Raw genomic sequence first — 12,318 nt, 5'->3', positions numbered from 1 at the left:
GGACACTTGACAGGATGAGCACTGGGTGTTATTCTGTATGTTGGTAAACTTAACACCAATAAAAAATTAATTTATTAAAAAAAATATAAAGAAGATGTGGTTTATGTATACAATGGAATATTACTCAGCCATTAGAAATGACAAATACCCACCATTTGCTTCGACGTGGATGGAACTGGAGGGTATTATGCTGAGTGAAATAAATCAATCTGAGAAAGACAAACATTATATGGTTTCATTCATTTGGGGTATATAAACAATAGTGACAGGGAATAAAGGGGAAAGGAGAAAAAATGAGTGGGAAATATCAGAAAGGTGACAGAACATGAGAGACTCCTAAGTCTGGGAAACGAACTAGGGGGGGTGGAAGGGGAGGTGGGCGGGGGATGGGGGTGACTGGGTGATGGGCACTGATGGGGGCACTTGATGGGATGAGCACTGGGTGTTATGCTATATGTTGGCAAATTGAACACCAATAAAAAATAAATTTATATAAAAAATATTTAAAAAAAAATAAATAAAAATAAAAGGCTTATAAACTTGGTGCCTGGGTGGTTCACTCAGTTGAGCATCTGACTCTTGATTTTGGCTCAGGTCATGATCTCAGGGTCATGAGATAGAGTGAATTAGAGCCCCACATCGGGCTCTGTGCACAGTGCAGAGTCTGCCTAAGATTCTCTCTAATATAAATAAATTTAAAATAATAATAATTACATTATAATAATAAAAGGCTCATAAAATAACTGAATTTTTAGCTAATTCTACTACCTGTCATTGCTATTACCCTTAGCTATCCCCCAAAATGAAGCCTCTTACGCCACTTATCCTTTCTTATATTCTATACTTCCTTTCCCTTTTCATCAATCTCATCATTTCCAAATCTTTCCATTACAGTTCTCAGAACTTCTATTCTATGGTAATCTAAACCTGTATCTTCATATTCTTCAAAGTATGGTTTCTGTTTTCTTATTCTAGTCATATCCTGGCTCTCCCTTGCCACCCAAGGATGCTGTTTCCTCTGAATACATTTCCATATCCCACCCAACATCTGGAGGTAAGCACTGCCCTTGCTTCCTACTACCAACATGAGAATATAAGCTCCTTCTTTAAGAAGGTAAATATAAAATCAGAATAAATGTCCCTTAAGGACAAAATCTGAAAAAATAAAAATTTTAAAAATTAAATATAAATAAAAATTTTTAATAAAAGAAAAAAAATCTGGTCGCCCCCCCCAACATTCCCCCAAAACTGCTCACAAAGGTAGCACAAAACCTCTGTATTATCAATTTCAAAACAAACTTTCTTTGGCCCTTATCCTTCTGGATCTTTCTGGGATATATGGCAACATTTTTCCTTTACTACTTCTTGATATCCTGTATTCCCTTTGTGTCCTTTGCACTACTATTCTTCTGGTTCTTTTCATACCTTTTGAGAAGGTTCTTTCATAGATTCTTCTTTTTAGCTAAGAATTCAATACTGAGTATTCCCCCTGAGTTCTGTCCTTGGCCCACCAACTGTTTCCTTTCCTCTATCCCTTTTTCTCCACAGACTCCCACTCTCAAATATATGTATGTGTGTATAATTGTGTATATACTTATTAGATTAGGCCATATGAAATTGCCATTGATCAAACATCTCTGACCTATAAAAATGGCAATTTCAGGGATCCCTGGGTGGCGCAGCGGTTTGGCGCCTGCCTTTGGCCCAGGGCGTGATCCTGGAGACCCGGGATCGAATCCCACGTCGGGCTCCCGGTGCATGGAGCCTGCTTCTCCCTCTGCCTGTGTCTCTGCCTCTCTCTCTCTCTCTCTCTCTAGTGACTATCATAAATAAATAAAAAAAAAAAAAAAATTTAAAAAAAAAAAAAAAAAAAAAAAAAAAAAAATGGCAATTTCATATGGTTCAACCTATATTTATAGATAAACAGCTCTCTAAATTGGTGGAATAAGAAAAGAGATAAAGAATAGTCCAATTACAAGATAGGAAGAAAATCACAAAAGGCTGCAAAATGAAGTCCCTAAAAATGCATTAGCTGGGGAGAAGTGGTAGATACTGTCATGTGAATGATGATATTGGTCAGGTAGTAAGTACAAGTAATATAAATAAACCTCAAGTCCAAGTTATTCTGACAGATAATTAATAAAGTGCCATTTCAATATGAGAAACACTAACCAGGACAAAACATTTTTCCTATAAATGTGGCCAACAGTAAGTGATTTAAGGTGAGAACCATGTTACAAAAGAAACATTGCTTATTGCACCCCGATGTTTATAGCAGCAATGTCCACAATAGCCAAACTGTGGAAGGATCCTCGGTGTCCATCGAAGGATGAATGGATAAAGAAGATGTGGTTTATGTATACAATGGAATATTACTCAGCCATTAGAAATGACAAATACCCACCATTCGTTTCGACGTGGATGGAACTGGAGGATATTATGCTGAGTGAAATAAGTCAATCGGAGAAGGACAAAGATTATATGGTCTCATTCATTTGGAGAATATAAAAAATAGTGAAAGGGAATAAAGGGGAAAGGAAAAGAAATATGTGGGAAATATCAGAAAGGGAGACAGAACATGAAAGACTCCTAACTCTGGGAAACGAACTAGGGGTGGTGGAAGGGGAGGTGGGCGGTGGGTGGGGGTGACTGGGTGGTGGGCACTTGACGGGATGAGCACTGGGTGTTATTCTGTATGTTGACAAATTGAACACCAATAAAAAAATAAATTTATTAAAAAAAGAAACATTGCTTATATTGTTATTCTTCTGGAATAGGAATAATCATTCTATACAAAAGTGGCTCTCAGACTAAGTGGGGTAAAACTACTGGAAGCCACAGTGGTCTTTTTGAGGAATAGCCCAAAATAGTATTAATTTTATCATATAAGGTTAGAACAATTTTATTAGCAGAAAAAAAATTTTGTTATAATTCATTACAATTTCATATAATTCCTTATAATTTCTGTTATAAATATAGAATATGAATGTCACAGGGGTTTTATTTGCTTTGGCCATTACTGCATTCCCAGTGACAAGAAGGGCATCTAGTACATGGTAGGTGCTCAGTAATTATGTGTAAAATGAGTAAGTGTATCTATAAACATATCAACCACAACAATCTAAGTATGGTTAAGTATTTCCCACTTTGTTTTTATTAATACTAATTTGCCACCTGTTCATTCACTTTGTCATGTGCTACAAGTGGAAATAGTTCAGGAAAATTATACACAACAAAACTTTTAAAACAGAAAATTTTATGCATTAACTTTGATTTGAGTAATGCAGTACCTCAAGTCTATGTCCAAGAGAATCCTGTTAGAAAACCATTGCTTTAACATGGGTTTGGAATCATGTACTACTGGCCATAAAACAATACTTGCTTAGATAGTTTTTTTTTTTACCTTGAAATAAATGGTTGATGTAAAGAAGAGCTGTGCTAGATGGTCAAAAACAAGTGGTTTCACCTCTAGGAATTGAAAAAAAAAAGATTATTCAAGATTCTTTCAATTAATAATACATTGAATTAAAGGACTCCAAATTTTCAGGATACATACCAGAGAAACTATTAAAAGGAATCCAGCTCACAAGTTGAAGGAACTGTGATCGACAACAGAAGCCATCCCAGAGAGGAAGGCTCTTGTATAGGAATGTTTCACAGGAATAAAACCCCTCCTATAACAAGCCAAGATCAAAAATTCGTATGAAACTCAGTACATTAACTACTCTCTAAACAGTTATATTGTGCTATAATTATTTTACTCTTAGACTAAATTTTTTGTCAGCACTATAATAAAATCCTTGTGTTAGGTGCCAGAGTTCCTCATAAAAAGGACCAGATGATTATTTGGACACATTATCATCTTCATCAACATACTTTACAAATACCATAAAACATCAATTGGAAAGAAGGTAAAAAATCAACTAATGGAATATTTTTTAAGATAAATGAAATTGGGGATCCGTGGGTGGCGCAGCGGTTGAGCGCCTGCCTTTGGCCCAGGGCGCGATCCTGGAGACCCGGGATCGAATCCCACGTCCGGCTCCCGGTGCATGGAGCCTGCTTCTCCCTCTGCCTATGTCTCTGCCTCTCTCTCTCTCTGTGTGTGTGTGTGACTATCATAAATAAATAAAAATTTACAAAAAAAAATTTAAGATAAATGAAATTGTACTACTCTGGGGTATATGCAGTCCCTTGTGCAGTCAATAAAATGTATGCAATGTTGGGGCACCTGGGTGGCTCAACTGGTTAAGCATCCAACTCTTGGTTTCGGCTCATGTAATGATTTCAGGGTCCTGGGATTAAGCCCCATGTCAGGCTCTACGTTCCGCATAGAGTCTGCTTGTCCCTCTCCCTCTGCTCCTCTCCCTGCTCATGTGCTTTCTCTCTCTCAAATAAACAAATACAAATCTTTTAAAAATGTATACAATGTTATAATAGGGCTAGAATTTCTTTAGAGACCATAGACCAAATCCAAACGCTGGACAGCTCCATCTGATGGAACACTGAGTATGTAGACTGCTTATGCTTCCACCAAAGAGAAGCAGCAAGGCTTTCCTTTTTTTCCCCTGTGTTGCCCTAAGCCTTAAATAATGGCATGTACCAAGACTCCATCCTTGACTTTTTTATGACATGAATTCTCTGGACAATCTCATCTATAACATAGCTAAAATCACCACCTATATCATGAGAAGTCCTAATGCTGTATCTTTAGCTCAAATCTCATTCCTCAGCTCTAGACTCATAATTTAACTACTTTCTGGATATGACCTTTTAGATATTTCACAGGCATCTTTTAAGTCAAATCTCTGGGGCACCTGGGTGGCTCAGTCAGTTAAGCGTCTGAGTTCAGCTCAGGTCATGACCCCAGGGTCCTGGGATCAAGCCATGCATCAGGCCCTCTGCTCAGCAGGGAGTCTGCTTTTCCTTTTCCCTGGCTCCCAGTCATGCGTTCTCTCTCTCTCTCTCAAACAAATAAATAAAATCTCTAAAAAAATAAGTCAAATTTCTTTCCTTTCAAGCCTGTTCCTTCTACATTCCCTTTCTTACTGAATGCCATCATCCTCCTCCCAAGCAGGAAACTCAAAAGTCAACCTGAATTTATCCCTTTATCTTCACCACCATATATATCCAACTTCCAATTCAATGGTTTCACATCAAATCCTTAAGATTTGGTCAACACATTTATTGAGCATCTCTTTTGTAACAGGTACCAAGCTAAACACTTGTACATGAATGAAGACAATTAGAGGGGATCCCTAGGTGGCTCAGTGGTTTAGCACCTGCCTTTGGCCTAGGGCATGATCCTGGAGACCCGGGATCAAGTCCCACATCAGGCTGCCGGCATGGAGCCTGCTTCTCCTTCTGCCTATGTCTCTGCCTCTCTCTCTCTCTCTCTCTCTCTGTCTTTCATGAATGAATAAATAAATAAAATCTTTTAAAAACGACAAGTTAAGACATGGTTCCCAAGGCCTGGAAGCTCATAATGTGTGGAAAAACAGATGCTGAAAGTGCCATGATACAGGTAAACACAGTGAATTAAGGAAGCACATAAAACAAACATCTAAACCAGACTGGGGTGATGAGTATAGGCTTCTTCATGGTACTGATAATTGAGCTGCAGCCTAATGTACAACTAGGGTTACTTATGTATGTCAAATAATTAATTGGCTAGAACATTAAAATATATTTGTAAATTATGAGAACACAATTGGTAATCCTATGAGATCTATCTTACCAGCTAATTCAATTAGTTGAATGCATTCAATTACATATTCAGTTTGTTCTCTTAAATTATAGGCCTTTCTCTCTAATTTGACAAATGATTTCTTCAAATCCAACAGTATAGAAATAAACATCAATTCAACTCAACTCTATAATGAGTTTTTAATTGAGCAAATACTGTTTACAAATGATGCTGAGCACTAAAGAAAAGGTATTCAATGTATATCTCAATGAATTTTAGTAAAAAATGCTGGAGTTTATATGAAGAAAGTGAAATCTTACTTGTAAGAAGCACTGTGCCCTGTTGACAGTGGCCAGGAAGTTGGCAAATTCTTTCTCATGTTCAAAATTATTCACCTTGTACCAAATACACTCTGGAACAGAAATATTAAATATAAGCATCTGGTTGCATGACAATAAAATCTACATGAAACAGGGGATCCCTGGGTGGCGCAGCGGTTTGGCGCCTGCCTTTGGCCCAGGGCACGATCCTGGAGACCCAGGATCGAATCCCACATCGGGCTCCCGGTGCATGGAGCCTGCTTCTCCCTCTGCCTGTGTCTCTGCCTCTCTCTCTCTCTCTCTCTCTGTGACTATCATAAATAAATAAAAATTAAAAAAATATATTAAAAAAAAATCTACATGAAACATAATTAACACTACTCTAAAGTGACAAATGACAAATATAAACAAGTAATCAGTCTTATATACCTATAAGACTGGCACTGCAGACTGTAACAGGTATGTGGAAGTGACAGTGAGAGGCTCTTCAAAAATTTCATGATATAGAGAAAGCTTATATAGTGAAAAATAAACTAGTAAAATTGACATATAATAAATGTGATTAGCATAAGTCACATAGTAGTCCAAGAGACTATGCATGTATGAATTAAAAGTTTGAGAATAGGGCAGCCCCAGTGGTGCAGCAGTTTGGCACTGCCTACAGCCTGGGGTGTGATCCTGGAGACCCGGGATCAAGTCCCACATCGGGCTCCCTGCATGGAGCCTGCTTCTCCCTCTGCCTGTGTCTCTGCCACTCTCTGTGTCTATGAATAAATTAAAAAAAAATAAAATAAAAAAATAAGTAAAAATTTGAGAATACCCCAAACTTCAACTAGGGTGAGCTGGGGATAATATCAGAGTGGTAGAACTTTAGTAAGTGGTAATCTAATTATATCATATCCTATCTAAAGAAAAAATGAGCAGGAAAAGGAGTTAGCCTGGAACAGACTAAAACCAACTTTAAATACCTGAAGAGTCAGGAGTTGCTTACCCAGGAAAGAAACAGTCTGGTCAACAGAAATATGATTTCCAGAGAACCTGATCCCCTTGGAGGAATGAAATGATCAGGCTTTATTTACTATGGTCTGGATGAAAAACTTCCTTATTGCTTTTTCCTTCAAATCTGTAATTAAGAAATCTTCTAATGACTAATTTGGCTCCCATCTATACTGGCAGCAGAGAGGAGACATTGTTGTTGGCAGACATGAATACTTTGGTCACCAAGAAGAATTACTTCTATGATGAAATAGTAAGTTGATATTCTGACTTATATATCAGCCCTCTTTGAATATGGGTTAGCATTAATATGATGATTTGGGAGCCTGAATAGCAAGTTTCTGGACAGATACAGACAAAGAGGGTTTGGATTGTGATGGTCATCAAAATGGAGCCACCCAGAGAGTTTGGGTGGCCATCCAGCAATGTTTCCTTAACAACACATCTCCTTTCTTACTGTCTCCCAAAATTGCAAGGGAAGTATACCAGCTCTGAATATATGATTATCAGAGAAATAGTTACAGCATACGAAGGCTCCTTCTATTTAGAATTTGTCACCCTTATAAAAGATATGAACTATCTTGTTCCTTCCTCATTCACCTAATGCTTTTAAGGATCAGTTTTTACCTTCTTGTAATGTTTGACTCAACCAGTGATAGAGCCTCAGTAAGATAGACTCGTCTTTGACACAGTTAATATAGTGAAGTAACAGAGAATTGTTCAACACTGCACCCATCTGAGAAGGCAGCTGCAAAGAGAGAACAGTCAACTAAATATATGAAAAGTAGGTTATAGCAACAAGGAAATCATCAGAAAGCATATATAACAAAAATAAAGGCTATGAAGATCAAACGGAAAATACAGATAAGCACATTATCAAGTCACATACCTCTAAGCAATGGATGTTCTGTAAGAGTTGAGGGAAGCTTTTGAGCTGTTCTAGTGGAAACAATTCATGGCTACTGAGATAATTAGAAAGAATCATCCCTTTTTTCCCACATTCTTTACTGCAGCTACTAGAATTTAGCACTGGTATAACTGAGTAAGAATTCCATTTCTAAAGAAGAAACACAATAAAACAATCAATGGACTAAACAGACTACAAACTAAATGTAAAAGCAATTGCTGAGATGATTCAATTAATGAAGTCTGAATGTGATTTGCATAGAATCCTGGGCAATTAAAATATCTTTAAATATCTGTAATTTCTTCAAATATCTGAGTGGTTAATATTTGTATTTAAAAAAAGGAAGTTGCACAAATCTTTTGGAGTTTTCAATACTTACTCTTTTTACAGGACGGACCTTAGCAGGACCTAACATCAACTTTAGAGGCTCAGGAGGGGGTCCCTGATTCCTTTGCCTCACAGCAAGTAGAGCAGTCTTCCACAAATTCTCTGAATTCTTAAAATAGATCTATAAAAAAATTGTATTAAAGTACATGTGTAGATAACCATAACCCAAAGCAATATAAAATCCCAAACTCTACATTAATTGAAAGAATATTAATTATGAAACATTTTATAGCCATGCAAATCCATTAAGGTCTTTTTTTCTGATCAAGAATCTATTAAATACATCAAAAAGAACCAAAACAAAGTGCCAACCCCTAAAAAAACTTTCCAGAAATAGTGCCACAATACTAGCTCTTAAAAACAGTAATGCTGGGCAGCCCGGGTGGCTCAGCAGTTCAGCGCTGCCTTCAGCCCAGGACCTGATCCTGGAGACCCGGGATCAAGTCCCACGTCGGGCTCCCTGCATGGGGCCTGCTTCTCCATCTGTCTGTGTCTCTGCCTCTCTTTCTCTCTCTCTCTCTCATGAATAAATAAATAAAATCTTTAAAAAAACAGTAATGCTATAAACATTTCAGTTCAAATCTGCAAATTAATTTAATAAAAAAACATATTTCAATCTCAATATGACTTTTCACTCCTTAATCCCTTACCTTCTTCCTCGTCGGCAAAGAGACAGAAATCAAAGTAGGAGCAAAGAACTTATACAGTGACAACAAAGCCTGAAGATGAGGCTGCATTCCCTGAAATGAAATAAGAATTTTCAATTTTGAATCCTATGGAGTAAGGAAGAAAAGTAATGATAAAATAAACAGATTAAACATATACTCAGACCCGAATTTTACTATGTGATACAGCTACAGGAAGATGCAATAGGAAATTAAAAAATAATTAACCAGACATTTAAATCAACTGTCATAAAACTACCCTTGCCAGCCTGTGGACTTCTCTTTTATGACCTTTTCTCCTATTCTACTTCTTCCTTATATTTTCTCTCCTCTTCTCTGCCCATGCCTTAGGTCTACCAGTTGTACCCGCTAGCATGGCTTACTTTCACAGGTAGCATACTCAGGACTCAAAGTTGACTCATTGTTAATTTCAACAGAAAGGGAGGAAGACAAAAAGGGAAGCTAGGAAAACAGGGCAAAGGAAATATTAATATCTTATTATCACAATCCCTGGAAAATTAACTAGGAAATCCAACAACTGGTATGTAATAGTCAAGCAGCTTAGTATAACTAAGACAAAGTCTTAACATAAACATTAATTTTATAATGATAAAAGTCATTACTGCTGGATATTTATGTTAGATATATCTGGCTATCCAGAGAAGCATACCACTAAAATTAATTCTAAGAAAATAGGGAATCCCTGGGTGGCTCAGTGGTTTAGTGCCTGCCTTTTGCCCAGGGTGTGATCCTGGAGTCCCAGGATTGAGTCCCACATCGAGCTCCCTGCATGGAGCCTGCTTCTCCCTCTGCCTGTGTCTCTGCTCCTCTCTCTCTCTGTGTCTCTCATGAATAAATAAATAAAATCTTTAAAAAAAATTTCTAAAGGCAGAAAATGGAACTTAGAAATACAGTATTCCTTTTTTTAAGATTTATTAAATCTTAAATCTTCCAATCGCTGTACTCATTGTCAATTAGTATCAGTGATTGCTTTGAGTTGGAATGTTTTTTGATAGAGCAAATATTTAGTAGAGGAGAGACCTTTAGAACTTATTGTCTAGTTAACTAAACATATCTTGGTTGTTAAAAAGTTAACACTCTTTTCTTTTTTAAAAAGAATGCCAGTTAAACATGGCATATTGAACATATATAACTCTGGGTCCCCTCAAAGCCCCACTGAAAAGTAAAAGCATAAAAAAGGCATAAAGCACAAGTTCAAATGAATAAGTGAGGACACAACAACAAATGAGAGATCCCAATAAGATTTTGGAACCCAGAACAAAACTGGACAAATAGTAACCAACTTAACAAAACAGAAAATAAAACCTAAGGTAGCAACAGAAAAAGGCTTAAAAGCAGCAGATTCATGTTTGAGAATTCTCTAAAAGGCTCAGGAATTTGAGGGACCAGATACCTCTGAAAAGTGGAGGTAGCAGAACTACAAGAAGGACAAAAAACAGGATTGGTTGAAAACCTACGTAAGAAGCAGTTAGAGCCCCAAATTCCTTCACCACACTAACATGAAGGTTTTACTTTTGAAGATGAAACTGAGTTTAGACAACAGGCACAGCTGAGGAAGGGTACCAGGACCCTTCCTTACCCCCTTTCACTGCTTATATCCCAGAGTGCTAGTAGCCAAGTTTATAACCCATGATGGTTAATTTTATGTGTCAAGTTGGCTGGGCCACAGAGTGCCCAGATATTTAGTCCAACATTATTTTGGGTGCTTCTGTGAGAGTGTTTTAGATGAGATTAACATTTAAATTGGTGGACTTTGAATAGACTACCCTCCATAATGTGGATGGCCCTCATTCAATCCGTTGAAGGCTCTCATAAAACAAAAAGACCAGCCTCCTCCAAAGCAGGAGAGAATTCTCCAGCAGCCTACCTACAAGACTTTATCTGTAACAGCAGCTCTTTCTGGTTCTACAGCAGACTGCCTTTGGACTTAAAGTGAAACATCAGCTCTCCAAGGTCTCCAACCTGCCAGCTCCCCCGATTATAAACTTGCTAGCTTCATAATCATGCAAGTCAATTCCTTATAATAAATATCTTTCTAGGGCAGCCCGGGTGGCTCAGCGGTTTAGCGCTGCCTTCAGCCCAGGGCCTGATCCTGGAGACCCAGGATAGAGTTCCACATCAGGCTCCCTGCATGGAGCCTGCTTCTCCCTCTGCCTGTGTCTCTGCCTCTCTCCTCTCTCTCTCTCTCTCTCCCTCTGCCTGTGTCTCTGCCTCTCTCTCTCTCTCTCTCTCTCTCTGTGTGTGTCTCTCATGAATAAATAAATAAAATCTTTTAAAAAAATGAATAAATATCTTTCTATTTATCTATACACACATCCTATTGGTTCCATTTCTCTAGAGAAGCCCAATACAACCCCCTAGGCAGAAGACAAGAGAATTTCTCTCTGGGAAAAGTGACATAGCCATCTGTGAGGCTTCCCAACAAAACATCAAGATCCAACAATGAACAAGTCCTGCTCACATGCAAAAGTTTCCAATCACCATTTTAGTTCTTTCCTATTAAATACGGACAAACAAGGTTTGCCAGGCATTTGAGAAAAGCCTCTACTGTGAAAGACCAAAACTAACTAAAGAAAGGAACTCTGAGGAAACAGAGACAAAGCTGGAAATAGGGAAAAACCATAGTCCAAGTCAGATAGGCTCATGCCTAGCAGAGGAGAAAATTCTAGAAACCATCCTTATCAACCCTCAGACAAGACCTAACTCCCCAACTCTGTTCCAAAGACTGGTCTAACAGTGCCTGGTGTATATATGACAACAACATGCCTGCTCCATTTCCCATCATTCATGGTTGCCACCAGAAAGACAGTTTCTGTATTTTATTTTCTTCATGGATGTATAGAGGGGATACATGCCTTTGCAGGTGTCAGAATTTCATATATTCAATTTATTTGTTCCAACATGCAGATTATGCCTGTTACCATTATACATGTTGGGTTACATGTGAGCACACTATGCCTTCTTGGTGTATGCCTTCCACTATGCTGGACTTGACCAAAATTCAGCTAATCAAAAACAAATATAAATGCATCTTTTTTTTTATTTAATTTTATTTATTTATTTATTTATTTATTTATTTACTTACTTACTTACTTACTTACTTACTTATTGATAGTCACAGAGAAAGAGAGAGGCAGAGACACAGGCAGAGGGAGAAGCAGGCTCCATGCACCAGGAGCCCGATGTGGGATTCGATCCCAGGTCTCCAGGATCACACCCTGGGCCAAAGGCAGGCACCAAACTGCTGCACCACCCAGGGATCCCTACAAATGCATCTTTATGGGGGCACCTGGGTAGCTCAGTCGGTTAAATGTCTGCCTTCGGCTCAGGTTATAA

The 12,318-nt window shown here is 38.0% G+C and overlaps 1 protein-coding gene across 3 annotated transcripts in view; it reads right to left on the bottom strand.

The window, feature by feature from the left end:
- CENPI (centromere protein I) overlaps positions 1 to 12,318 on the bottom strand; it is an 80,888-nt gene that overhangs the window by 44,656 nt on the left and 23,914 nt on the right. For all 3 annotated transcript variants that reach the window (XM_025431719.3, XM_025431720.2, XM_035712061.2), the window contains exons 8-14: positions 8,947 to 9,036; positions 8,289 to 8,417; positions 7,892 to 8,059; positions 7,630 to 7,750; positions 6,007 to 6,098; positions 3,557 to 3,674; positions 3,404 to 3,468 (exon numbers count right to left, since the gene is read on the bottom strand). In XM_025431719.3, the coding sequence (XP_025287504.1) occupies positions 3,404 to 3,468; positions 3,557 to 3,674; positions 6,007 to 6,098; positions 7,630 to 7,750; positions 7,892 to 8,059; positions 8,289 to 8,417; positions 8,947 to 9,036 (783 nt within the window). The remainder of the gene's footprint in view (positions 1 to 3,403; positions 3,469 to 3,556; positions 3,675 to 6,006; positions 6,099 to 7,629; positions 7,751 to 7,891; positions 8,060 to 8,288; positions 8,418 to 8,946; positions 9,037 to 12,318) is intronic.

This window comes from Canis lupus, chromosome X (genome assembly GCF_003254725.2).
Source record: "Canis lupus dingo isolate Sandy chromosome X, ASM325472v2, whole genome shotgun sequence".
Classification (NCBI taxonomy): domain Eukaryota; kingdom Metazoa; phylum Chordata; class Mammalia; order Carnivora; family Canidae; genus Canis; species Canis lupus.
The sequence above is the reverse complement of the archived record's forward strand: the minus strand, read 5'-3'. Positions and strand labels throughout refer to the sequence as shown.